This window comes from Lemur catta, chromosome 1 (genome assembly GCF_020740605.2).
Source record: "Lemur catta isolate mLemCat1 chromosome 1, mLemCat1.pri, whole genome shotgun sequence".
In the NCBI taxonomy this organism is placed as follows: domain Eukaryota; kingdom Metazoa; phylum Chordata; class Mammalia; order Primates; family Lemuridae; genus Lemur; species Lemur catta.
In genome coordinates this window covers 43,637,927-43,662,092 of record NC_059128.1, presented here as the reverse complement: position 1 = coordinate 43,662,092, position 24,166 = coordinate 43,637,927, and the positions used below count along the sequence as shown (strand labels likewise).

Below are 24,166 nucleotides of genomic sequence, written 5' to 3'. Positions count from 1 at the left end.
AACAAGTCCGCCTTGGTGCCTGTTAAAGAGCCAGTACTACCTCAGGCATTAGAGACTCAAAGATGCTAACAGGACCTGGCCTTGAGGAGATTCTGATTCTTGGAGGGAAGCAGAAGAAAAACCTCTCAGCTTCCTGGGAGAATGGAGGCATGCTTCACACACCAGCACCAGGAGCTTTCCAGGGAGAATGAAGATGTTTTATTTTGTTCTGGAAGTACGTAGGTGGGTGGGATAATATGCAAGGGAGGATATGCCAGGCAGAACAGCATGGTCAAAAGCATAGAAGTATGAGAGCAAGATTTGTTCAGGGATCCACAAGGAAAAGAATTGTAGTAATTGAGAACAAGAGTTGGAAAATGGTCACCCTGAGGATTGATGGGACCCAATGGTGAAAGATTGCTGTGCCTTAGCGTTTAGGTGTTATCCCGTGGAAGTGCTGAACCATTAAAGAATGCGAGGGTGTGATATGCACATCAGATATGCAATGTAAGAAGTTACCCTGGCAACATTATGGGGGATGGATTTGAGGAATGAGACAAGACCAAGAACATTTGAAAGTCCAGGTGAGAACACAGCCAGGATGTACAGTAGAGGAGAAAGCCATTAAAGTGATAGACTAGACAGAAATTTTTCTTCCTAAGATTTTTTAAAAAATGTATATATAGAGAAAATAATTTTCCCAGCCTTTTAATCACTGAGGATCACTTTTGTTACCATTCCTCTCCCCCACCTTACTCAGGCCTTATGTTTGAAAAGATTGTCTATCAAAACAAATTAAGTCATTTGTTTTCATTTTTTCACTCTGGCATGTAAAACTAAGTGTGCTCTCAAAATAAGCACTTAAAAATGGTATTAATGTTACTTAAGTTAATGATCTTTTAATTTCCCTTGAGATATTAGCAGGAGTAAATACAGCATTTCTATCAGGCTTTTTGAGATATTTAAAGATCCATATTATTACTTTTATGAACTCCGGCATGGGTGCTGTTGTAATAATTGATTAATAGAATTATGCTAATTACTGTTCAATTTAGAGAGGGTATACCAGAATCGTCCTTTTTTTTTTAAATTTTAAATTTAAAAAAATAAAATAGAACTTAAATACATTCCAGGAATGGCTCGTCCCTCACCTGGCACGCAGCTTAAGGCCCGGGAGAGGGTAATGTGGAGGAGTTTTATGTTTGTTTTTATTTGTTTGTTTTGTTTTTTTGAAACAGAGTCTCTCTCTGTTGCCCAGGCTGGCGGTGGCACAATCATAGCTCACTATAACCTCAAACTCCTGGGCTCAAGTGATCCTCCAGCCTCGACCTCCCAAAGTGCTGGGATTACAGGCGTGAGGAATGTTTTTAACCTCTGGTATAAGACAAGTGATGATTTTATTTCCCTGAGTACCGCTGTTTTCATCGCCCTTCACTTTGCCTGTGTAATCAAAGTGAGTGCGGTGGTAGCAGAAAACAATGCCAGCCAAGAGGAGGAATCTTCAAAGAGTCGGAGTCAGAATAGAACAGGTTGCCAAGCTGTTGCCAAAGCTAAAGAAGGTGATTGAGTTAGTGTAGAACAGAACTTTGAAAGCAGCCCACAGTATCCAGTGCCGTGTGCCATCCCAATGAGTCTTGTGAGAAGTCTGTCAAGGTACTGAAGAAAATGCCTTAAGCTGCAGGGGAACACTCCACAATCTGATTTCTCATCCCATCCCTGACTTTGCACAGGGCAGCAATGTGGGGCCCAGGCCTCTCTCTCCTGCCTCTCCATCAGGGCTTATGTCAGTATTCCTCCCCACCCTTGAAGTTCTGCCACCTTCTCCCCACAACGTATAAGCCATTTCCTCCCTTCATGAAATTGTTCCTGAATTCTATACTCTTCCCAGTTCTCAGCCTTTTCTCAAATCCCACTGCCTTTATTTTACCACACCATTTGGCATTTAATTTAAAATATAATTATATATCTTCCTGTTGTTTCTATTAATTTTGATTCTTCAAAGAGATTAACTTTCTAAGGGCCAGAATTTAGAAATGGTGTTGAGAAACAAGTAAGTGTTTAACAAGTGCTGGAGTACTCAAATACCAGTTGGTTTATTATTGTTCATTAACTAACAGAATACTCATGATCTTTTTCTTTATTTTTTTCCTTTTTGATTTAGAGACTTTTTTTATTCCTGATAGTTCTATTGTAAAAACATACAGCGAAACAAGATAATTTTTGGCTGTAGTGAGTATTTGTGATTTGGGGAGAATATGCTCAATAAATGTTTGTAATGATATAATTTTTGATATACTATAATTTACTAATCTGTTCCTGTTGTTAGACTACTTAGATTTTTAAAAAAAATTTTTTACTTTGATGGATAGCACTTCAGTGAGTACTTTTGTTTAGAGGTATAGTATGCTTTGTTTGAATTATTTTCTTCTTATACACTCCCTAGAAGTGGGATTTTTGGGTCAAAAGGTATGAATATCTTTATGGCTCCCCCTACAGACAGAGCCAAGTTGGTTGCAGTGACTTACAATGCTAACCACAGCTTATGAGTACATCAATTTCACTAATTTTTCTCATTATTGCAATCTAAAGCTCTTTGCCTGTCTTTCATATATTCTCCCTTTTCTACAGCCAATGACTAGCCACATAATTTTTTTCATTAGTGTGTGATGAGCATTACTTGGCACCAGTCAAGTTCACTTTCATTGGAAGGTTCTTTTTCATTGCTTATCTAAAGGTGTAAAAAAATCTCATTGGTTAAATACAGAAGTGAAATCATCTGTTAGCTGCCAACAGAAGAACACCATTCCTTTTAGATCACAAGATGTGGTAAACAACAGAATAGACAGAATAAATTGTGATCACTACCTATTGCCAAATATCAGTGCTTTCCATGATATGAAGCCAGTTATGTTTGTTGGTATGTATGTTATATTGCCTGTTGCTATACAGTATTCCCTCTTTCCAAATTTAACCTTTCCATTGATGTCAATAACTGGTCTGCATCTTGAGTGACAATATACAACCACTTATATTTGTATAGTGTAATAATGTTAGACTCAGACACAGTTTTTATTAGATTGCATTTGGTCATTAACTTAATGGGTTTTCCCTTTAACAGATTTATAAAATATGCCTGAAATTAAAGTTATTTTTGCTGAAATCACTATGATTATACTGTTAACTGACCAATTTTCAAATTATTTATCAACCATGCTTTCCAGTTATTTTGTTTGCGGAAAAAGTATTTTTTTCATAGCTACTCTATTACAAATGGATGGTACAATAAAAGCACATTCAGCATCATTCTGGAAAAACATATTGTAGTCTTTAGTAAGACAGGACTGTTCACCCACACATTAATATTCAAGATGAGATATTCCTTTGTTGCTGAAAATTACTGTTATGAATTAATTGTCCAATATGCTTTGTTTGCCTTAAATTAATTTATGCATTATTCCCATAAATCACTTGCTGTGTGTACTGCTCTTAAAGAATGGTAGTGTCTGAGTAGCAACCCAACCACCTAAATTTTTCGGTTGCTCAGATTTTTTCCCTCACCTTCCAGGTCTTTTCTGTTTATGATGAATATTCATCATAGTGAATATTCTTCTTTGTTTTTAAATGGAGAGAAACTTTAAAACTTAGAGCAATTTTTTTTCAAGTAAAGTAAATATTGATGCTGGCATAGCCAGTGGTAGTGAACATTCAGTGAATTAATGAATGAATGCATCAAGCAATCAGTCAGCTTCTTGTTTAGATGGGCTGTAGTAGAGAGGACTAACTCAGTTACAAGTGGCAGAATTAGCTTAATAGAAAAGATAATTTATTGGCTCACTACACAGGAATTCCTATGGATGGTTTCTGGCTTCAGACACAGCTAGATGCAGCAGTTCAAATGATGTAATCAGGATTCTTTCTGAGCTTCTCTTTCCTCTGTGATGGTGGTGTCCTTCTCAGGAAGGTTCTTGCCATGTGGTATCTAAGATGATTGCCAGTAGCTCCAGGCTTATGTCATTTTCACAAATAGCAATCCAAAGAGAGGAGCAGCCCTCTCCATCCCAGCGTTTGTATAACAAATTTCATGGAGGAATTCTAGTTTTTCTTAGGTTTTATGTTCATCCTTTAGACCAAGCACTGTGGCTGGAGAATGGAGCACCCTGTTTGGCCAGCCCTGGGTCACAACTGTACCTTATATCACCTTTCACCCTCCAGGATGGAGAACACACTGTGATTAGTAGTCCTACTGGAAACATCTGGGATGGAAGAAGATGGTGCCAAGTACATTAAAACAGAGGTCCTCTACTTTCCATCTTTTGGTGAGCCAGCACATACTTGAACCCATGCACCCATATATACTCTCTTTCCATACATAAAATTTCCAAGAGGTAACCACCTAACATAATGCCACTGTCCCATTTACAACTGACAGTACACTTAACTGCCCCACCCCAAAGTGTAGACCTCCCAAAGTTTAGCTCAGCTGCTGCATCTGGCTCTAAGGTCAGATCTCTGTGTGATACATATTATTGTTGATCAGCTGTAGATATTCCTTCTCATGAGCTGACAACTCGTGAGCTGACAACTCATGACTATTATTTTAATGAACAACCCCTCCCACCCAAATAATCTGGTATCTAATACTTTATATCCATTACCTCATTTAACCCTTCCAAAAATCTTAGAAGGCCGATATTACAGATTTTACAGATGAAGAATCAGGCTCAGAGGTTGGGTAACTTGCCCGAGGTCATACAGCTAGTATTGTGGAATCCAGATTAGGATCCACAGACTGGGGTGGTGAAGTCCATCTTCCTATTCAGTATTCTATCCATATTGTGTCTAAACATCTGAGGCTCCACCATATCAAAAATGATCATAGCCTTTTCACAGTACCTCATTTATCCACCAGAGCAATGGTTGGAATGTGGGAAAGAGAGAGTAACAAATAATCTGATGTTCTTTACAGAGCATTTGGCTCCAGATGATTGATTGATAAATGCAATTACTCTCTTTTTAGGTAAAACAGAAACTGTAAAACAGGACATGAAGCAGGGAATGTTCAGTTTTCTTCTCAAATTAAGTGAGGTGATTCCTAAATAGCTTTTTACAAGCAATGACCCTTTTAAAAAAAATCCTTTAAAAAAAAAATCCTCATGATACAGAGTAAACAGACAAATTAAAAATCAGATATCAGTTGTTTCCAGGTCAGTTTTTGTATTTCCAGGTACTAATACCAAAATATAGAACTCTCCAAGAATAAGTACCTAGTAATAATGGAGGCGTACTTGTGTGAAAAGTCTGGCAATACACTAAATATTTAAATTTCAAAGTTAAACTTTAAAGCTATTCCAAAGCCAGAGGCCATACACATTCAAGAGGTGGAGAATTTTGACTTTAAAGTTCAAGCTAAGATTTCTAAGTTTGAAACTCAATTCTTGACGTTTAGTTGGAAAATATGTATTTTGTAATAATTGTGTTATTACTTAGATAAAAAAGCAGCTGGGTGGTAAAAAGTAGTCCATGATGTCTCTGGAAGCCTATAGAGCGTTGGTTTTCAACTGTGGGTAATTTGCCTCCAGGGGGCATTTGGCAATGTCTACAGACATTTTGGGTTGTCACAATGGTAGGAGAGGGGCTCCTGGCATCTAGTGGATAGAGGCCAAGGATGCTGCTGAACATCCTACAATGCACAGGACAGCCCCCCACTATAAAGCATATTTGGCCCAAAACGTCTGTAGTGCCAAGGTTACAAAACCCTGCTGGATTCTTCATTGTCAATGTGAAGATTACTGCACACTGGACACGTGTATACTAAGCCAAACAACTAACATTTAATGAGCATCTATACTATGTGCCTGGCTTTGGAGATTTAAAATATAAATTATAGCTAGTGACCTTGCTCTAAGAAGATCTGAGTAGAAGAGACAGACAAGAAAAGTAACAATTATAAACTGCTGAACCTGTTAGTGTAGCGATAGTCCAAGTTGATGATCCATGAGGCAAAACTTCTTACTGAGCATGAGTTAGTCACAGGGCCAGCCCAGATTTAAAAATTTTTTTTTTTTTAACTTTTCAGAGACAGGTCTTGCTAGATTGCCCAGGCTCTTGAGTTCTTGGCATCAAGCGATCCTCCCACCTCAGCATCCCTAGTAGCTGGAACTATAGGTGTGTACCACCATGCCTGGCTCCCAAGCCCAGATTCAAGGGGATGGGACAGAGAGATCCCATCTCTCTGTGGGAAGCATGGCAAAAAGTTTGTGGTTTTCTTTAATACATTATGAGTACTTAACAACAGTGCCTGGCACATAGTAAGTATGTAACAAATGTTAGCTATTGTTAGTACTATTATTTTGCATTTTCTGAACAATAAGTGAGTCTTGGCATTTACTGTTCGCTTTGCCTGGAAAACTCATTCCTGGGATGGATGGATGGAAGGAAGGAAGGAAATGACATCTCCCTCTTCATTTAGATGTTTGCCCAAATATTGACTCATCAGAGATGCTTCCCCTGATCACCCTATATAAAGTAGCATCCAGACCACCACCTTATTTCTATCAACTCTCTCACCTACTCTGCACTTAACTTTTCTTCATAGTACATGTCACTGACTACATACATTATATGTTTATTGTCTGTCTCCATTAGAGCAGGATATTTGTTCAGTGCTGTATACCCAGCACTTAACACTTGGCACATAGTAGGTGTTTAATGCCTATATGTTGAATGAGTGAACAAATAAATGAAGAGAAAGAAACACAACTCATTTTACCAAAGGCATTTTGATACCACTTTTAGAATAGGATAAAATACATTAAAGATCATATACTGTTTTATTTCAAAGTGATCTTAGCCACAATATTTGTAGCACAGTATTTACATACTTAATGCTATTGCCCATTTTATCATCCCCTGAGGTTGACATGGGAGTTGTCCATCAGAGTATGTGTGCTCTTAGGAATCAGAGATAATACGATCACCTTAAGCTTTTTGGCAGTGATGTGTCCTTAACCAGATGGTGAACTTATGGGTGCAGGGAGAATATGTATTGCTTTTGTATTCTGCTTTTCAGCAAATAAGTATTACAGTACTGTGTGCATAATGTGAGCTTTACAAATGTGTAATGATTAGAAGATAGGGCTCTCTGCAATCCAGTTTTCAGAATGATTTTTTGGCTTGTTTTTGTTAGGCAATAAAGATAACTGTATTGATGGTTGACAATACCTACGTAATCATATTTGCCTTATAGTAATCTTGCCAAGTTACCATCTTTTTACTTTTTTAGGAAGAAATCCTAGAATTGAGAATCCTCCTTTGCCTCCATTAAATATGATACTGTATTACATGAGTAGGAAATTTCTGGTGACCTACTTTTTTTTTAAAATAAACTCTTTTGTTTTAGAAGTTTTAGATTTATAGAAAAGTTGTAAAGATAGTACAGAGAGTTCCTGTGTACCTGACATGTACCCAGTTTCCCCTGTTGCTAATATCTTACATAATTATGGTACATTTGTCACAACTAATGAACTACTATTGATACATTACAATTAAAGTCCATACTTTTATGCAGTGGTGACCCAGTCTTAAAGCTTATTTTCCACAATTTCTAAAAAATGGAAATCGGTGCTGAATGTCCATGGGTAGTGGCTTCCTGATACTTAGAAGAAACTAAGTAACTTTGTCACCAGTGGGGCTTACCGGGAAATAAGGGATCTATATTAATATGGGCCTAAAATTCAAGTGAGGGAATTGTATAGCTTAACATGTTATGTTTGTGTCTTGGCTATTAATAATGATGGCAGGGCAGAGTTTGATCACTGTTAAAGCTGGTTTTTGTTGTCTGAAAAATAAGTTATCACAACATAGTTTGTCCTTCATAAATAATCTATCCTAAGGTCATTGGACAGAAAAGGGTTGCCCCAGACTAGGAAGTATGTCCTCTTGGGACTGAGTTAGAATTTAGCTTAGGACACAGGATAAGTAGCTAGTGGCTGTGAGGCTGATTTCTACAATTCAAATTGATATAAATTTAGTCTAATTCTTTTCCCCAGGACTGCCCAGTTTAAGATTAAATTTTATACTGTTGCATATTAGAGATGTGGTTATTTTGCTACTTCAGTGGAACCTTTTAATCAGCTTTAATGTTGTACTGGATAAAGTAAAAACTTAATCTTCTCTCTGTTTACAGGCTCTTCTAGTTTGCCATCCTCACAGCAGAAAAAGCAACAGTAAAGCTGCACTGCTTCTTACATACTCTGTTTTTATTAAATTTGCTTCAATAATCCTCTTCCAGTCTTCTTTTGTGCTGCAAAAGAAGTATTTTCACCATAAAATCAATAAAAATTGTACCCAAATGAAATTTTCAAGTTATTTTAATGAAGCTCTAGAAACATCCCAAACCTCAGAAGATAAATTTTTTTCCTAGTTTGTTTTTTAAATTCTAGAAAGTAGGTCAGTAGGAATACTCTGCTTTAATTGGTTTAATTAGATATGCAAAATTACAGGACTAACTCAATTTGAAATGCAGATTTAAATAAGAATTATGCTAGGATTAGTATTATTAGTTTTTAAGGGTTTGAATTTAAATAAGATTCATTTAATCAAAGCTTATAATTTCTTATTGAACAGATTTTATATAGCAAAAAGGAGGCCCAAGTGTTAGAATATACTAATACATATAGAAAAATTTTGCTATGAAATATTAATATTTGACGAGGTAACTATTTAGAACTGTATATCTAAATGGTCTGCTTAAGAATATCATATGTTCTATAGGACCTTAATAGTAGGTATGCCTTGGGGCGGGGGGGGAAGCCTTCTGTGTTTAAGTGAGTTTGAGAAATACTACATTAAATTTAAGAAGTTGCCTGCAGAATTTCTCAGAACCTTTAATACTTTCTAAATTTCTAAGAGCAGGCATATATAGGGTGTGGTACTTTGCAAACTTATTTATCCCTAGATCACCAAGCAACATTTTTCAGGAAAATGTTCTGAGTACACAAATTTGACCTGTTTTAGGAATTTATACCTTTGACAATCTTGAGGCCTTTTTTTTTTTTTTTTTTTATTTCAGCTCATCATGGGGGTACATAAGTTTAGGTCATATACATTGTCCATGTCCTGCCCATCCCCCCGAGTCAGAGTCCCAAGCGCGTCCGTTCTCATTCTCCAGACAGTGCGCCTGGCACTCATCATGTAGTCATACCTCCATCCCCTCCCCCCCCCCACCTCCCCGGGTCTGCACCTTCAAGCATGACCATTCCCCAGAGGGTGCTCAACGCACTCGTCATGTAGGCATACACCCATCCCCTCCCCCCACCCCGCATCCCAGTCTGATATCCAATTGGTATCCTTCCCCGATGTACATTTAGGTGATGATCAGGGAAACCAGTTTTCTGGTGAGTACATGTGATGCTTGTTTTTCCATTCTTTGGATACTTCACTTAGTATAATGGGTTCCAGCTCTCTCCAGGAGAACCAAAGAGATGTCGTATCATCGTTATTTCTTATAGCTGAGTAGTACTCCATGGTATACATATACCACAGTTTACTAATCCATTCGTGGATTGATGGGCACTTGGGTTGTTTCCACATCTTTGCGATTGTGAATTGTGCTGCTATAAACATTCGGGTACAGGTGTCTTTGTTAAAGAATGACTTTTGTTCTTCTGGGTATATGCCCAGTAATGGGATTGCTGGATCAAATGGTAGGTCTACTTGAATCTGTTTAAGGTATCTCCATATTGCTTTCCATAGGGGTTGCACTAGTTTGCATTCCCACCAGCAGTGTATGAGTGTTCCTGTCTCTCCGCATCCACGCCAACATGTGTTGTTTTGGGATTTTTTGATAAAGGCCATTCTCACCGGAGTTAAGTGGTATCTCATTGTGGTTTTGATTTGCATTTCCCTGATGATTAGGGATGTTGAGCATTTTTTGATACGTTTTTTGGCCATTCTTATGTCTTCTTTTGAAAATTTTCTATTCATGTCCTTTGCCCATTTTTTGATAGGATTGTTTGATTTTTTCTTGCTGATTTTCCTGAGTTCTAAATAGATTCTTGTTATCAGTCTTTTATCTGATGTGTAGTATGCGAAAATTTTTTCCCATTCTGTAGGCTGTCTGTTTATTTTCGTGACTGTTTCTTTGGCTGTGCAGAAGCTTTTTAATTTAATCAGGTCCCATTCGTTTATTTTTGTTGTTGCTGCGATTGCCTTAGGGGTTTTCTTCATAAATTCTTTGCCTAGACCAATGTCTGTGAGAGTCTTTCCTACATTTTCTTCTAGAATTCTAATCGTTTCCCATTTAAGGTTTAAATCTGTTATCCACCGTGATTTGATTTTTGTGAGAGGTGAAATCTGTGGGTCCTGTTTCAGTCTTCTACATGTGGCTATCCAGTTTTCCCAGCACCATTTATTGAAAAGGGACTCTTGTCCCCAGAGTATGTTTTTGTCTATTTTATCAAAGATTAGATGGTTATATGAAGATGGTTTTATATTTGGGTTTTCTGTTCTGTTCCACTGGTCTGTGTCCCTGCCCTTGTGCCAATACCAAGCAGTTTTAAGAACCACAGCTTTGTAGTATAGTTTGAAGTCTGGCAAATCAATACCTCCCATTTTGTTTTTATTGCTTAAGATTGCTTTTGCTATACGGGGTCTTCTCTGTTTCCATACAAAGTGTATAATTATTTTTTCTAAATCTGTGAAAAATGATGTTGGTAATTTAATAGGAATTGCATTGAATCTATAGATTACTTTGGGTAGTATAGACATTTTAACGATGTTAATTCTTCCAATCCATGAGCATGGTATGGATTTCCACTTATTTACGTGTTCTGCAATTTCCTTCCTTAGCGTTTCATAGTTCTCTTTATAGAGGTCCTTTACCTCTTTAGTTAAATATATTCCTAGATATTTTATTTTCTTTGTTGCTATTTTGAAAGGTATTGAGTCCTTAATTTGGTTCTCCGATTGAATGGTATTGGCATATATGAATGCCTCTGATTTGTGTGTATTGACTTTGTAGCCTGAGACATTACTGAATTCGTTAATTAATTCCAGGAGTCTCTTGGTTGAGTCCTTGGGGTTTTCCAGATACAACATCATGTCATCAGCGAAGAGTGAGAGTTTGATCTCTTCTGTCCCTATTTGGACACCTTTGATTCTGCTCTCTTGTCTGATAGCTCTCGCAAGGACTTCCAATACTATGTTGAAAAGTAATGGGGACAGTGGGCAGCCTTGTCTGGTTCCAGTTCTGAGTGGGAATGCTTTCAATTTTTCCCCGTTCAGTATGATGTTGGCTGTGGGTTTGTCATATATGGCTTGTATTATTTTTAGGTAGGTCCCATTTATGCCTATGTTGTTAAGTGTTTTTATCATAAAAGGGTGTTGAATTTTGTCAAATGCTTTTTCTGCATCTATTGAGAGGATCATATGGTCTTTATTTTTGCTTCTATTTATGTGGTTAATTACATTTATAGATTTTCGTATGTTGAACCACCCCTGCATCTCTGGGATGAAGCCTACTTGGTCGTGATGAATTATTTTTTTAATCAGCACTTGGATACGATTTGCTAGGATTTTATTGAGAATTTTTGCATCTACGTCCATGAGAGAAATTGGTCTGTAGTTTTCTTTTTTTGTTGCATCCTTTCCTGGTTTTGGTATCAATGTTATATTGGCTTGGTAGAATGTGTTGGGGAGAATTCCATCCTTCTCAATATTGAAGAATAGTTTATGTAGGATGGGCACCAGTTCATCTTTGTATGTATGGTAAAATTCAGGTGTGAACCCATCTGGACCAGGGCTTTTCTTTTTGGGAAGGTTTTTTATTGCTGTTTCAATTTCAGTTCTTGATATTGGTCTATTCAGGAATTCTATTTCTTCCTGATTGAGCTTGGGAAGGCTGTGTGTTTCTAAAAATTTGTCCATTTCCTCCTCATTTTCCAATTTGTGTGCATAAAGATTTTTGTAATATTCATAGATAATGTCATGGATCTCTGTGGCTTCGGTTGTGATTTCTCCTTTCACGTTCCTGATGGAAGTTATTAAAGATTTTTCTTTTCTGCTCTTGGTTAGTCTAGCCAGTGGTGTGTCTATTTTATTTATCTTTTCAAAGAACCAACTTTTTGTTTTATTGATTTCCCTTATAGTATTTTTGTTGTCTTTTTCATTTAATTCTGATTTGATCTTAATAATTTCTCGCCTTCTGCTGGGTTTGGGGTCAGTCTGTTCTTCTTTCTCCAGCTCTTTGAGTCTATTCATTAAGTTGTCTATTTGTAAGTTGTCTGTCTTTTTGAAATAGGCATTTATGGAAATGAATTTTCCTCTCAGGACTGCTTTAGCTGCATCCCATAGATTTTGATAAGTTGTGTCACCTTTGTCATTTAATTCAAAGAATGTTTTGATTTCTGACTTAATTTCTTCCTTTACAAAATTGTTACTCAGAAGAAGGTTGTTTAGCTTCCATGACTTTGAGTAGGAATGAGAGTTCCTGTTAGGGTTCATTATTACTTTTATTCCATTGTGATCTGAGAAGATGCAGGGTATGATTTCTATTTTTTTAATGTTTTTAAGAATTGCTTTATGACCTAGGATATGGTCAATCTTAGAGAATGTTCCATGAGCCGATGAGAAGAATGTATATTCAGTGGATCTCGGGTAGAATGTCCTGTAGATGTCAGTCAGGCCCATTTGTTCTAGCATTCTGTTTAAGTCCACTATGTCTTTGCTTATTTTCTGCTTGGAGGATCTGTCCTGTGCTGTCAGTGGGGTGTTAAAGTCTCCAACTATTAAAGTGTTGTTGTCTGTCATTTGGTTTAGATCGAGTAGGATTTGCTTTATGAATCTGGGTGCACCTAGATTGGGTGCATATATATTAAGTATGGTTATGTCTTCTTGTTGAATTGTGCCTTTCACCAGTATGTAGTAATCGTCTTTGTCTTTTATTACTTTTGTTGGTTTAAAGACTAAGTTATTGGAAATTAAAACTGCCACACCAGCTTTCTTTTGGCTACCATTTGCTTGAAATATCAAGTTCCATCCTTTTATTTTCAGTCTAAATGCACCTTTGCCGGTTAAGTGTGTTTCCTGAAGGCAGCAGATACTTGGTTTGTGTTTTTTTATCCATTGGCCCAGTCTGTGTCTCTTGAGTGGGGAATTCAGGCCATTGACATTTAGTGAGAGAACTGATAATTGGGACAGATTTCTGTTTATCTTATTGGGTAGAAATTCTTTGCTATGTTTTCTCTCTTGAGCCATTGTGGTGGCTAGAATTTGATCTTTAGTTCTTGGGTGGTTTTACATTCGTGGGTCTTTGTTGTGATGATCCGTGTGTAACTCTCTTTTGAGTACTTCTTGGAGGAGTGGTCTTGTCTTGGTGAATTCCCTCAGTCCTTGTTTATCTGAGAATGTCTTAATTTCTCCTTCATATAGAAAGCTTAGCTTAGCTGGGTACAAGATTCTAGGCTGGGCATTATTTTGTTTCAGAAGAGTGAGAATGGGGCCCCAACTTCTTCTTGCTTGTAAAGTTTCAGTTGAGAAATCTGGCGTAATTCTAATGGGTCTCCCTTTGTATGTTACTTGTTTCTTTCTCCTTACAGCTCGAAGAAGGGTCTCTTTAGTGGACATTTTGGTCAGTCTGACAACTACGTGGCGTGGTGTTTTCCTATTTGCTATGAATCTACCAGGGGTTCTTTGAGCTTCTTGAACCTGTATATCTAAAGTTTTAGCAAGGCCTGGGAAATTTTCTTCTATTATGTCTTCAAATAGTTTATCCAGCCCTTGCTTATTATCTTCTTCACCTTCAGGGATGCCTATAACTCTCACGTTAGGTTTCTTCACATAATCCCACATTTCTTGAAGACTCTGATCTTTTTTCTTATTTCTTTGCTCTATCTCTGTGACTGTCTTATTTAATTGGAAAGAGTTATCTTCGATCTCTGAGATTCTGTCTTCTATTTGATCTACCCTGTTCTTGAGACTTTCCACTGTGTTTTGTAGCTCCCTGAATAAATCCCTCATTTCTAGGAGTTCAGTTTGGTTTTTCTTCAATATGTCTATTTCTTTAGTGAATTTTTCTTCCAAATCCTGGAATTTTTTTTGCGGTTTCTTTGCGTTGGATATCAATTTTTTCTTGTATATCATTCAGCTTATTTATAACCCAAGACTGAAATTCTTCTGGTAACATGTTGGTATTCTGAAACTGGCTTGTGCCAATTGGAGGAGAGTTGGTATTTCTCTTTGGGGGCGAGGTTTCCGTATGGTTTTTTGTGCTCCCCATATTTTTCCGCTGAGCCCTTCCCATCTGGCTCTATCGTTAGATCTTTTCTCACAGCTTTAGTCTAGTTAACAGCACGTCTTGTACTCTGTTCTTAGGCTGTGAAATAGTCTAGGTATGTTGCTTCCTTTGTCTATAGGGGGAGACTGTTGTGTGTTGTTTAGAGTTTTTTTCTATCTCAGTTGGGGGACTGCTTCTGATGGGTCCACCCCCAGAGGGTTGGCTTGACCTAAGACCAGTTTGGCAAGTTAAATCACTGTGTTGTGGACTTTCAGTTAGTAGGCAGGATTCACACTATTTGCAAGCAGAAAGCCTCTTCTCCCTCTCTTTTTCTTTTTCTTTTTTTTTTTTTCCCCCCCTGACTTTTGGTTCTTCCTCTGGATGTGTGGTTTCTGTCTCTTTCTGCAGGAAAGACACTGGCTAGGCAGAGGAGGCAGTGCCCTCATTCCCTCAGTGCCCCAGCTGCTGCAGCTCCCACGGGCAAGGGTCTACACTGTCCCAGTGTTCCCAAGGTCCGGGCTCCACACTCTTGCGTCTGGGGAAGCACTCAGTGTTCACACCTGGGAAGGGGACCTGGAGAGGGTCTATGGATCAGGGGATGGAGCCTCCTGGGGAGCCGCCTGGCACCCTATGGCTCTGCAGCAATTAGACCTTGGCCCGCACAATTGCTGCTGCCCACCCGCAGATCACTGGCACTGGGGGGCAATATTCAGGGTCCGATAGGAATCAGAGCTGGGGGTCTGGAGCACTCAGGAGTATACAGTAGCTCCTGGGCTGGAGGGACACCGGAAAGGAAAAAAGAAAAAGAAAGGAAAAAAGAAAAAGAAAGGAAAAAAGAAAAAAAAAAAGAGAGAGAGAGAAACAATATGAATAACAAGGAGAAGAAAGAGAAAACAAGAAGGAAAAGAGAAAGAAAGAAAGAGAGAAATTTAAAAAAAAAAAATCTCTCTTTAATATTTCACGCTCGCAGCCCCTCGCCTCGGTGCAGGTCCGCGTCTGTCCCTTTAAGAGATAGGGCACCGGAGACCCGCCAGAGTCCAAGGTCCTTTCCGCTTAGCTGTGGGAACCGAGATGGCGACCGCGCGTCCACCGGTCGGAGGCGCCGGGGGAGAGCGTTCAGAGCTCGGCAGGCGCCAGGGCCCACAGCGGCTCCCCGGCCGGAAAGCCGCCGTAGGGGGAGAAAAGAGCAAAAAAGTCCTGCTTTAATATTTCACGCTCGCGGCCCCTCGCCTCGGCGCAGGTCCGCGTCTGTCCCTTTAAGAGATAGGGCACCGGAGACCCGCCAGAGTCCAAGCTCTCGCCCGCCTATGTCACCTGTCCTCGGAGCTCCACGTCTCCCGCGGTGATTCTGCACCAATTTCAGTCAGATCCCTGACCAAGTGGATGTGGGGGTCAGTGGGGAGATCAAGCCGCTTTGCTGTGGGGCCGCCCCACTCTCCGGTGAGGGGGGCACGGCCGTCAGGCACTCCGCTGTCTGTTTTCCGTCCCGCACTCTCCAAGTTATCTCGGTCTGATTTCCCACTCGCCTCTGTTTTTTCCTGTTCCCCGTGTCCCACGGTGATTCTCCATGGGTTCACCCCACCCTTCCTGTGGAGGAGCAATCCTCCAGCGTTGTGGCAGGTGGAGATCCACGCCTTCCTCTCCGGGAGCACAAATCCAGGAGGTCACCTCCACTCCGCCATCTTGCTATCGAGGCCTTTTTTTTAAGTTATAGTGATATGTAATATCATTCATATATGTTGCTTCTCCCTGATTCTTCAGGATATTTTCCCAGTGTATTATATGTAACCCTCTGCTCATTACCTTCCCTCTGTTAAGTAAAATGGTGGTTTCAAAACATAGCTGTACATCAGAAATACCTGACCCTATTCCTGGAGATTCTGCATGAGTAGGTATGTCACTGTGCTCAGGATTCTGTATGTATTACAAACAGCCAGGCGATTCTGATGCAGCCAGCACTCCAACTGTTGCTTTGGAGCTGTTGAACTAAAAGCATGTATTTCTTTAGATGGGTGATTGGATTTTGGGGTTCAGTTAGTTTGTGGTCATAGAACACGAGTTAACCTTATCCGTTTTGGAGAGAAGTGTGGCACTGACTGCTAATGACTCCATGAGGTGACGTGCTAACTGTAACCTAATGTGGAACAATTATTATTCTTTTAAGAAAACCAAGCCAGGCATGGTGGTGTGAGCCTATAGTCCCAAGCTACTCGGGAGGCTGAGGTAGGAGGATCACTTGAGTCCAGGAGTATTGAGACCAGCCTGGGCAACATAGTGAGACTGTCTCCAAAAAAAAAAAGAAGAAGAAAAGAAAAGCAGAATACTCCTAAGTGGCCTTTTGGTCACCTTCTTAATAAGAAAATACTACATATAAGGTTATGATTTGTTCTTATTTAGTTTTAAGTAGTTCCCTTGTGGTTGGTGTTTTATTTATACTTTAAAAAGAATTACAAGATTACATTTACTCAGTGTACCATCTATTTAAGAATACAGGCCGGGCATGGTGGCTCTAGCCTGTAATCCTAGCACTCTGGGAGGCCGAGGCGGGCAGATTGTTTGAGCTCAGGAGTTCGAGACGAGCCTGAGTGAGGGCAAGACCCCGTCTCTACTAAACATAGAAAGCAATTATACAGACAGCTTAAAATTTGTATAGAAAAATTAGCTGGGCATGGTGGCGCATGCCTGTAGTCCCAGCTAATCGGGAGGCTGAGGCAGGAGGATTGCCTGAGCCCAGGAGTCTGAGGTTGCTGTGAGCAAGGCTGATGCCATGGCACTCTAGCCCGGGCAACAGAGTAAGACTCTGTCTCAAAAAAAAAAAAAGGAATACATTCTCTCCCTTCCTACTGATAAGAGATAGACACTTAACCTTTCCAAGCAAATAGACCAAGATTCTCATTTATGCTTTGATTTATGTGAGTCCTGACAGTAGGTTTTCTGTGAAAACTATAATGGTTATGTATATTCTGCCTAGTGAAACATTTCCACATTCCTGGAAATTGTCTTTCACATCCTACAGATATATCTGGAAAGGAATAATATAAATACTAATGGTTTGAGAGACAACTAGTCTTGACATATCTTGGTTGAATACTGTTCCATTAGCAATATATGAAACTAGACACACTCATTAAAAGTAGGAAATATCTACTGCTTTAAAATTCTGTAAGGTCTCATCAGTGCAATGAATGTGACATGAAACAAATAAAAAATGTGATTGAAAATTGGAGATAAAATTTTTATTACTTGTGAACAATTATTTACATTAAAAACCTGAAAGAAGTTAAAAAATAAAACTAATATGTTTAATAGGACTAATTAGATACGGGAGGTATCCAAAACCCACAGTCCTTTTACACACAAACATGATTTGATAGGCACAGTCTTGTTATATCTATGTATTAATTGGTTGGTGAAATAATAAATAGAAAAGTTTGCCTTATCAGGTTAGAGAATCAGGAGAGAACAGCACCATAAAAATTAAGGGAGAAGAAAATTTTAAGGAGGGCTTACCAACCATGGTGAATATCATAGAGAGATCAGTTAAATGAGTCCTATGGATACTACTAAGGGTCTAGAGCTTGCAGGCTTCCCTTAGCAGAGCCACATTGGTAAAGAGAAGGAAGTGGAAGCCAGACCACAGTGGCTGAAGATGAATGTAATGTAAGAGCCAAGGCGGGGCGTGGTGGCTCACGCCTGTAATCCTAGCACTCTGGGAGGCCGAGGCGGGTGGATTGCTCAAGGTCAGGAGTTCGAGACCAGCCTGAGCAAGAGCGAGACCCCGTCTCTACTAAAAATGGAAAGAAATTATCTGGCCAACTAAAAATATATATAGAAAAAATTAGCCGGGCATGGTGGCGCATGCCTGTAGTCCCAGCTACTCGGGAGGCTGAGGCAGTAGGATCGCTTAAGCCCAGGAGTTTGAGGTTGCTGTGAGCTAGACTGATGCCACGGCACTCACTCTAGCCCGGGCAACAGAGTGAGACTCTGTCTCAAAAAAAAAAAAAAAAAAAAAAAGAGCCAAGACATTTATTTTAGTTTGATAGTAATGGAAGAAAAAGAGCAAGTATTTTGTTGCTGCTGTCCTTGTCATTTTGTTTGTTTTCAGAACCCTTTGTTATCTCCCTCATAAGACTGGAAACTTCTCAGAGGCAAGACCTCTGTTTCTGTGAGGCCTGCAGTGCGTAGTACTGCCTTGAATGTTTGAGGCTCTCATTGGCTTTGAGTTTAATTCCTGACTGTGAGTGAAAGTTTTAAAACAGTATTAGTGGTCAAAATACAGAATAAATTTCAGTGAGTTCTCACACGTTAAACTAGGCAGCCCTGGCTTGAGATATGCTGTCCCTGTGCTCAGAAGAGCAGTTGTGCTCTGCTCTCCTCACCAATCTCACGGCCTTTATTCATGAGCCTCCCTGTGGGCTTTTTTACAGCTATGAAACCTACGTAGCTGAATACATACTTCTCCTGTAGGGTATGTGATGAGGAGGAGAGTTCGGCTTTGGAGTGCTGGGAACCTGAGGAATTGCCGAGAACTCAGAGCCCAGCCCTGACTACCGGAGAGCCCACAACACAATGAACAAACTGAATTTCCATAACAACAGAGTCATGCAAGACCGCCGGAGTGTGTGTATTTTTCTTCCCAATGATGAATCTCTGAACATCATCATAAATGTGAGTAGATCCAATTTTAGAAATGTTTAAATATTATGTTTTTGCCAGTGACCACATTCAAGTTATGGCTTTGTTAAGGGTAAAGACATTATAGAATGAGACCAATGATAATGTGGCAGAATTGGGGTATAAAATAGTCTATACAGGACTAAACCTAGCATTATGGCTTAAGTGCAGCTGCCTGGGGCAAAATTAGAGAATTTTGTTAACTATTAAAAAACAAACACTTGCTATTTTTAAACTTTTTGTTGAAATTTGTATTGAAGTATAGACATCTTCAGTGTGCAGCTCAATGAATTTTTACAAGTGTGTACCTGCATGTAACCATCACCAGTTTGAGATATAAAACATTTCCAGCATTTATGACCTCTCCCAGTCAATAACCTCCACCCAAAGGGTAACAACCAGCCTGTATCACCATTGAGTAGTTTCACTTGTTTGTGAGCTTCATGCAGCTTAAATTATGTGTTATGTTCTCTTTTGTGTCTGGCTTCTTTTACTCAACCTTTGGCCTGTGAAATTCATTTATGCTATTTCATGTGACAGTAATTCTTTCCATTGTTGTGTGATATTTCATTGTATGAATGTGCCCAATTCATTTATCCATCTACTGTTGATGGATATTGGGTTGTTTTAAGTTTGGAGCTATTTTAAATGAAACTATGATGAATATTTTATGTGTATGCACATATATATATATTTTTTTTTTTTGAGTTTATACCCGAGTGGATTTGTGAATTATAGGCTATATACATGTTCAGCCTTGGCAGAGACTGCCAAACAATCTTACAGTAATCAGTGTTATGACTAGCATTTTTTGACCCTTCTCTGTTTTATTAACTTTTGTACTCTTTCTTTTGCAGATTGTATTCTGATGGAATTAGGGGGAAAATTGCTTTAGTGTATGCCTTGAATTAGTTTTCTTTCCTATATGCTACTATATTTTTAATCCAATTGCTGTATAAAAGAGTATTTCTAAGTGTTACAGTGATTCGACATGTATCCTCGTTTTCACTCATAGGGGGTAGTCTGAGCATCAAACCTGCCTACTGGATGAACTTTATTATCTGTTAGGCAGAATTTCCAGTGATTAGCTACATTCCTGTTCAGGGTACCTCAAGTTGTTTTTGGATGTGTGAAGTGGTAGGCTAATATTTTGGCAGCATTTTGCTTTTAAAACCAAATAAAAATTGGCAATGTATCTCTTTCAGTGTGGGCACTGGCAAAATAACTTAAAACATAATTCTAGTTACGGATGTGAATATGCTGTTTTTGAGTTCTTTTATACATGATACATAGTAAGATGTCCAGTAAATTTTTAAACTATATAGAATCCAGGACATACAGCATAAGCACTTAAGAAACTTCTCTCACTTCCATTTCTGTCTTTTCACCCAGTAGAATATGTATGTGTGTGTTCATGTGTGCATGTGTGTTTGTGTGTACATACATAAAGGATATGGAATAAAACCCTCCTAGCTGCAGTTAAGTGAAGGGAAGGCTAATCTGACGTAGTGAAGAGTACTGAAAGCTCACTATAATTTTTAAATAATCTATACTAGAGTCTCAGCAGAGGAAGGAAATTGTGTAGAACAGACTGGAAGATAGCTAGTTCATTTATTCCTATAGATTAGTGGTTTTGAAACTTAAACGGACATCATAGTTATTTGACAGAGTTCACTAAATATTCAGATTGTTGGACCCCACTCCTTAAAAATGCTGGTATAGGAAGTCTAAGGTAAGACATAGGTATCTGCATTTAACCAGATCCCCTAAATAGATGCTATAGATATGCTAAAATCTTGAGCCAAACAGGCAAAGATCTGTGTTCCAGCACCACTTAGTTCCTTTCACTCTCCGGAAGTCTATTTACTGGATTGTGCTTTTGGCATTAGGTCAGTGGCCTAGCCCTTAGAACAGTACATGACACATACAAACACAAAGTAAACGTTGGTTGTTGTTAGCAATAATGATAATCATTATTTACATCATTTACATTATTCTGTTTAGTCGGTAGAATGTTATCTTTTTGCATGTATAATAAATTTAATGTTTTGGTCATTCTGAATTCCTCAAGAGTTGTACTAATTGGAGCTATTTTAAATATGGAAACTTGGAAAATTTTATAAGTAAAATCATGGTAAATATCAAAGCCATAAAGTTTTTAAGTAATATAAATTAGGGCCAAGAGTATCTACATCTTCACTAAGACTAGAGTGAACAATTTTTTTTTTCCAGAGCATACTTTGGACATTTTTGCACAATAACCATTAACATCATTCAGGAAGGATCAAATGCTGTGTTAGTTTAAAAATTCCATATAGAGTATATTTTTGGATAAAGCTTTAACTCATACTCTTAGTACCTCATACTATATAGCACTTCTTAAGGTTTCCATTGCTCCTGAAGATGAAAGAACTTGAGAAATTTCATAATCAGCTAAAATGTAGCCTTAAAGACTCATAATATGCAAATATAGAAAACTCAAGCTTCTTTTCACAGCAGGTAAGACTTCAGAGCCACAGCCTTATTTAATTATAGTTTTTAAATAAGTACACTGTACTTACTTGATAGTTGTTAAAGAGCTTTATCAGTAGGCTCCAAATGCTTGATTTAAACTAGCGGGACAATAATTATATGGGATACATGGAGGAAATGTAGGGTTTTATTTGGACTACAATCACACAAAGTTACAACATAGTTTATTTCCTATACATTTAGTTTGTGGTTTGGAATTTTAACTTTTTATTGCATTTTTGTCCTGGCTGCTTTGTGTCCAACATTTTTTAAGTGCAGTCAAACTAAGCTTTACGGTGCTCTAAACAATATGCCATTTTAGTCTCAAATTTGTAGTATAATGGTTCAACTTTAGAATTTTATATGGCATTTGGTACTTTCTCCTCTTCTTCTTTTTTTCTTTTTTTTTTTTACTTTTAAGTTTTCTTTAGAGACAGAGTCTTGCTCTGTCACCCAGGCTGGAATTCAATGGTGCCATCATAGCTCACTGGAGCCTTGAACTTCTAGGCTTAAGCTATCCTCCTGCAAAGCCTCCTGAACTACAGGCGTGTGCCACCATGCCCGACTAATTTTGAAAAATTTCTTATGGAGATGCGGTATGTTGCCCAGGCTAGTCTTGAACTCCTGGCCTCAAGCAATCCTCCCACCTTGGCCTCCCCAAGTGCTAGGATTACAGGCTTGAGCCGCTCTCTGTGCCCCAGCCTCTCCTTTTCTTTATCATTGTTTATTTAAGCTTATTTATAAAACAGAATTATGGTAGGTTGGAACTCAAAAGCCATAGTCTTTTTACCGAATGTTGGAAATAATGTAGGACTTCTATAGGACAGAAATCAAGGATCTCAAGTGGGCAGAATCACGCTAGCTATATACAAAGAGGATGACAGTGATTTCCCACTGGCAAATGTGTTCTCCCAGTGGTGGTGGTAGGTTTGCATTGATAACGTTTTTCTTTTTTTTCCTAAATTGCTGAATGGCAGATTTATAAAATGGTTTGCTCAGTAAGTCAGAGAGTAATGTGTAGTCATGGAACAGAACAAAAATGAGGAGAAGCCCACAGGGAGTCAGATATCTGGCTTTCATTCATCAAACAGTTACTGAGTGCCTATTATTTATCCTGAAAATAAGACACTGTTCCAACTTGAGTTCCTGGTGCTTCTAAGCAGCTGACTTGGTTCTGCTCTGGCCTTAAATATCTTTCACTGTTTCTAGTGGATAAGGTGCTCAGGTTTGTTGCCATTTAATAATGAAAGTGGAAAAAAGCAGTAAACCCATTCTTCTTACTGTAATTGGAATTATCACTGGTTCTGTATTATTTGACTTTCGATTTTCAGGGGATCTCAGCATGTTTTTATTTTCCTAATCTGAGTTCCATATTAAGATATGATTAAAAAGCCATTGATGCAGAGTTAAGTAACTTAGAACTTACAATAATTTAAACTTTAATTGTCAACATTATCATTGAAGAAAGGATTTGAAAGCTAAAGTACCAATGAGAGAGGAAATGCTACATATGATATGTATAGCTAAAATGATAAACTGTCATGTTGCACGTGTTTTAATGTACATATATAAAATGTTTTAATACACACATGAGTTGTGAGTTGCTGCCTTTGCCACTACTAGCTACATAACTTTAAATTTTCTGAGTTTTATTTTCTATTTCTAGAAAATGAAGAAATTGACTTGGGTGGTTTCTTAAAGTCAATGCCAATTCTAAAAATCTTTTGTGATTCGGAAGTCAACAAGATAGACTCAGCAGAATTACTGCCCCCCACAACACTTCATTAAATATTTGAGAAAGCATTAAAATTGTATCTTTTAGAAACTCTCTTATAATTCAACTTATGACTTGCCCAAGTAACTTATCCCCAGAGTTCCAAGTTAATAAGGTTTTATGGTTGAATTATACTAGGACTCAGAAAAGGAATATGGTTTAGGTACTAAAAAGATATTAGACAATAATAGTAGTTGATTAAAATAAATAAGTAAAAACTAGGCAGACACTCATTGTACAGTATATGATATTTTGCATAGACCATCAAGAGGAAAACTTTGCTTGAAAAGATACTTGCCCTAAGTAGACATTCCTCAAAAGAAGAAATACAAATGGCCAATTAGATATATAAAAAAATGCTCACCCAGCTACTCAGGAGGCTGAGGCAAGAGGATTGCTTGAGATCAGCAGTTTGGGACGAGCAGACTAAAAAAATAAAAATAAGCAAAAATAAAATAAGATGCTCAGCAGCACTAATCATCAGAGATATGTAAATTAAAGCCACATGAGATACCACCTCACACCTGCTGGAATGACTACTATCAGAAAGACAAGAGGCCAGAGGTGGCTTGTGCCTGTAATTCCAGCACTTTGGGAGGCTGAGGCAAGAAGATCACTTGAGGCCACAAATTGCAGACTAGCCTGGGCAACTCAGCAAGACCCCATCCCTACAAAAAATTTTAAAAATTAAGTGGGTATGGTGGCATGCACCTGTAGTCCCAGCTACTCGGCAGGCTGAGCCAGGAGGATTGCCTGAGAGTCTGGGTGTTGGGAGGCTGTATTGAGCCACTGCACTCTGGCCTGAGTACAGAGCTTGCCCTTGTCTCACAAAAATCAATAAATCAATTAATAAAAAGACCAAAGAGAACAAGTGTCGGTGAGGATGTGGAAAAAAGGGAACCCTTGTACACTGTTGGTGGGAATGTAAGTTAGTACAGCCATTATGGAAAACAGTA

General features: G+C 38.5%; 1 protein-coding gene across 4 annotated transcripts in view; it reads left to right on the top strand.

Moving 5' to 3' along the window:
• Window positions 1-24,166, top strand: part of FRMD6 (FERM domain containing 6) — an 82,047-nt gene that overhangs the window by 25,211 nt on the left and 32,670 nt on the right. For 3 of the 4 annotated variants that reach the window (XM_045567231.1, XM_045567220.1, XM_045567233.1), the window contains exon 2: window positions 18,679-18,919. In XM_045567231.1, coding sequence (XP_045423187.1) covers window positions 18,821-18,919 — 99 coding nt within the window. In that variant the 5' untranslated portion in view covers window positions 18,679-18,820. The remainder of the gene's footprint in view (window positions 1-18,678; window positions 18,920-24,166) is intronic. The other variant, XM_045567224.1, reaches the window with a different exon arrangement.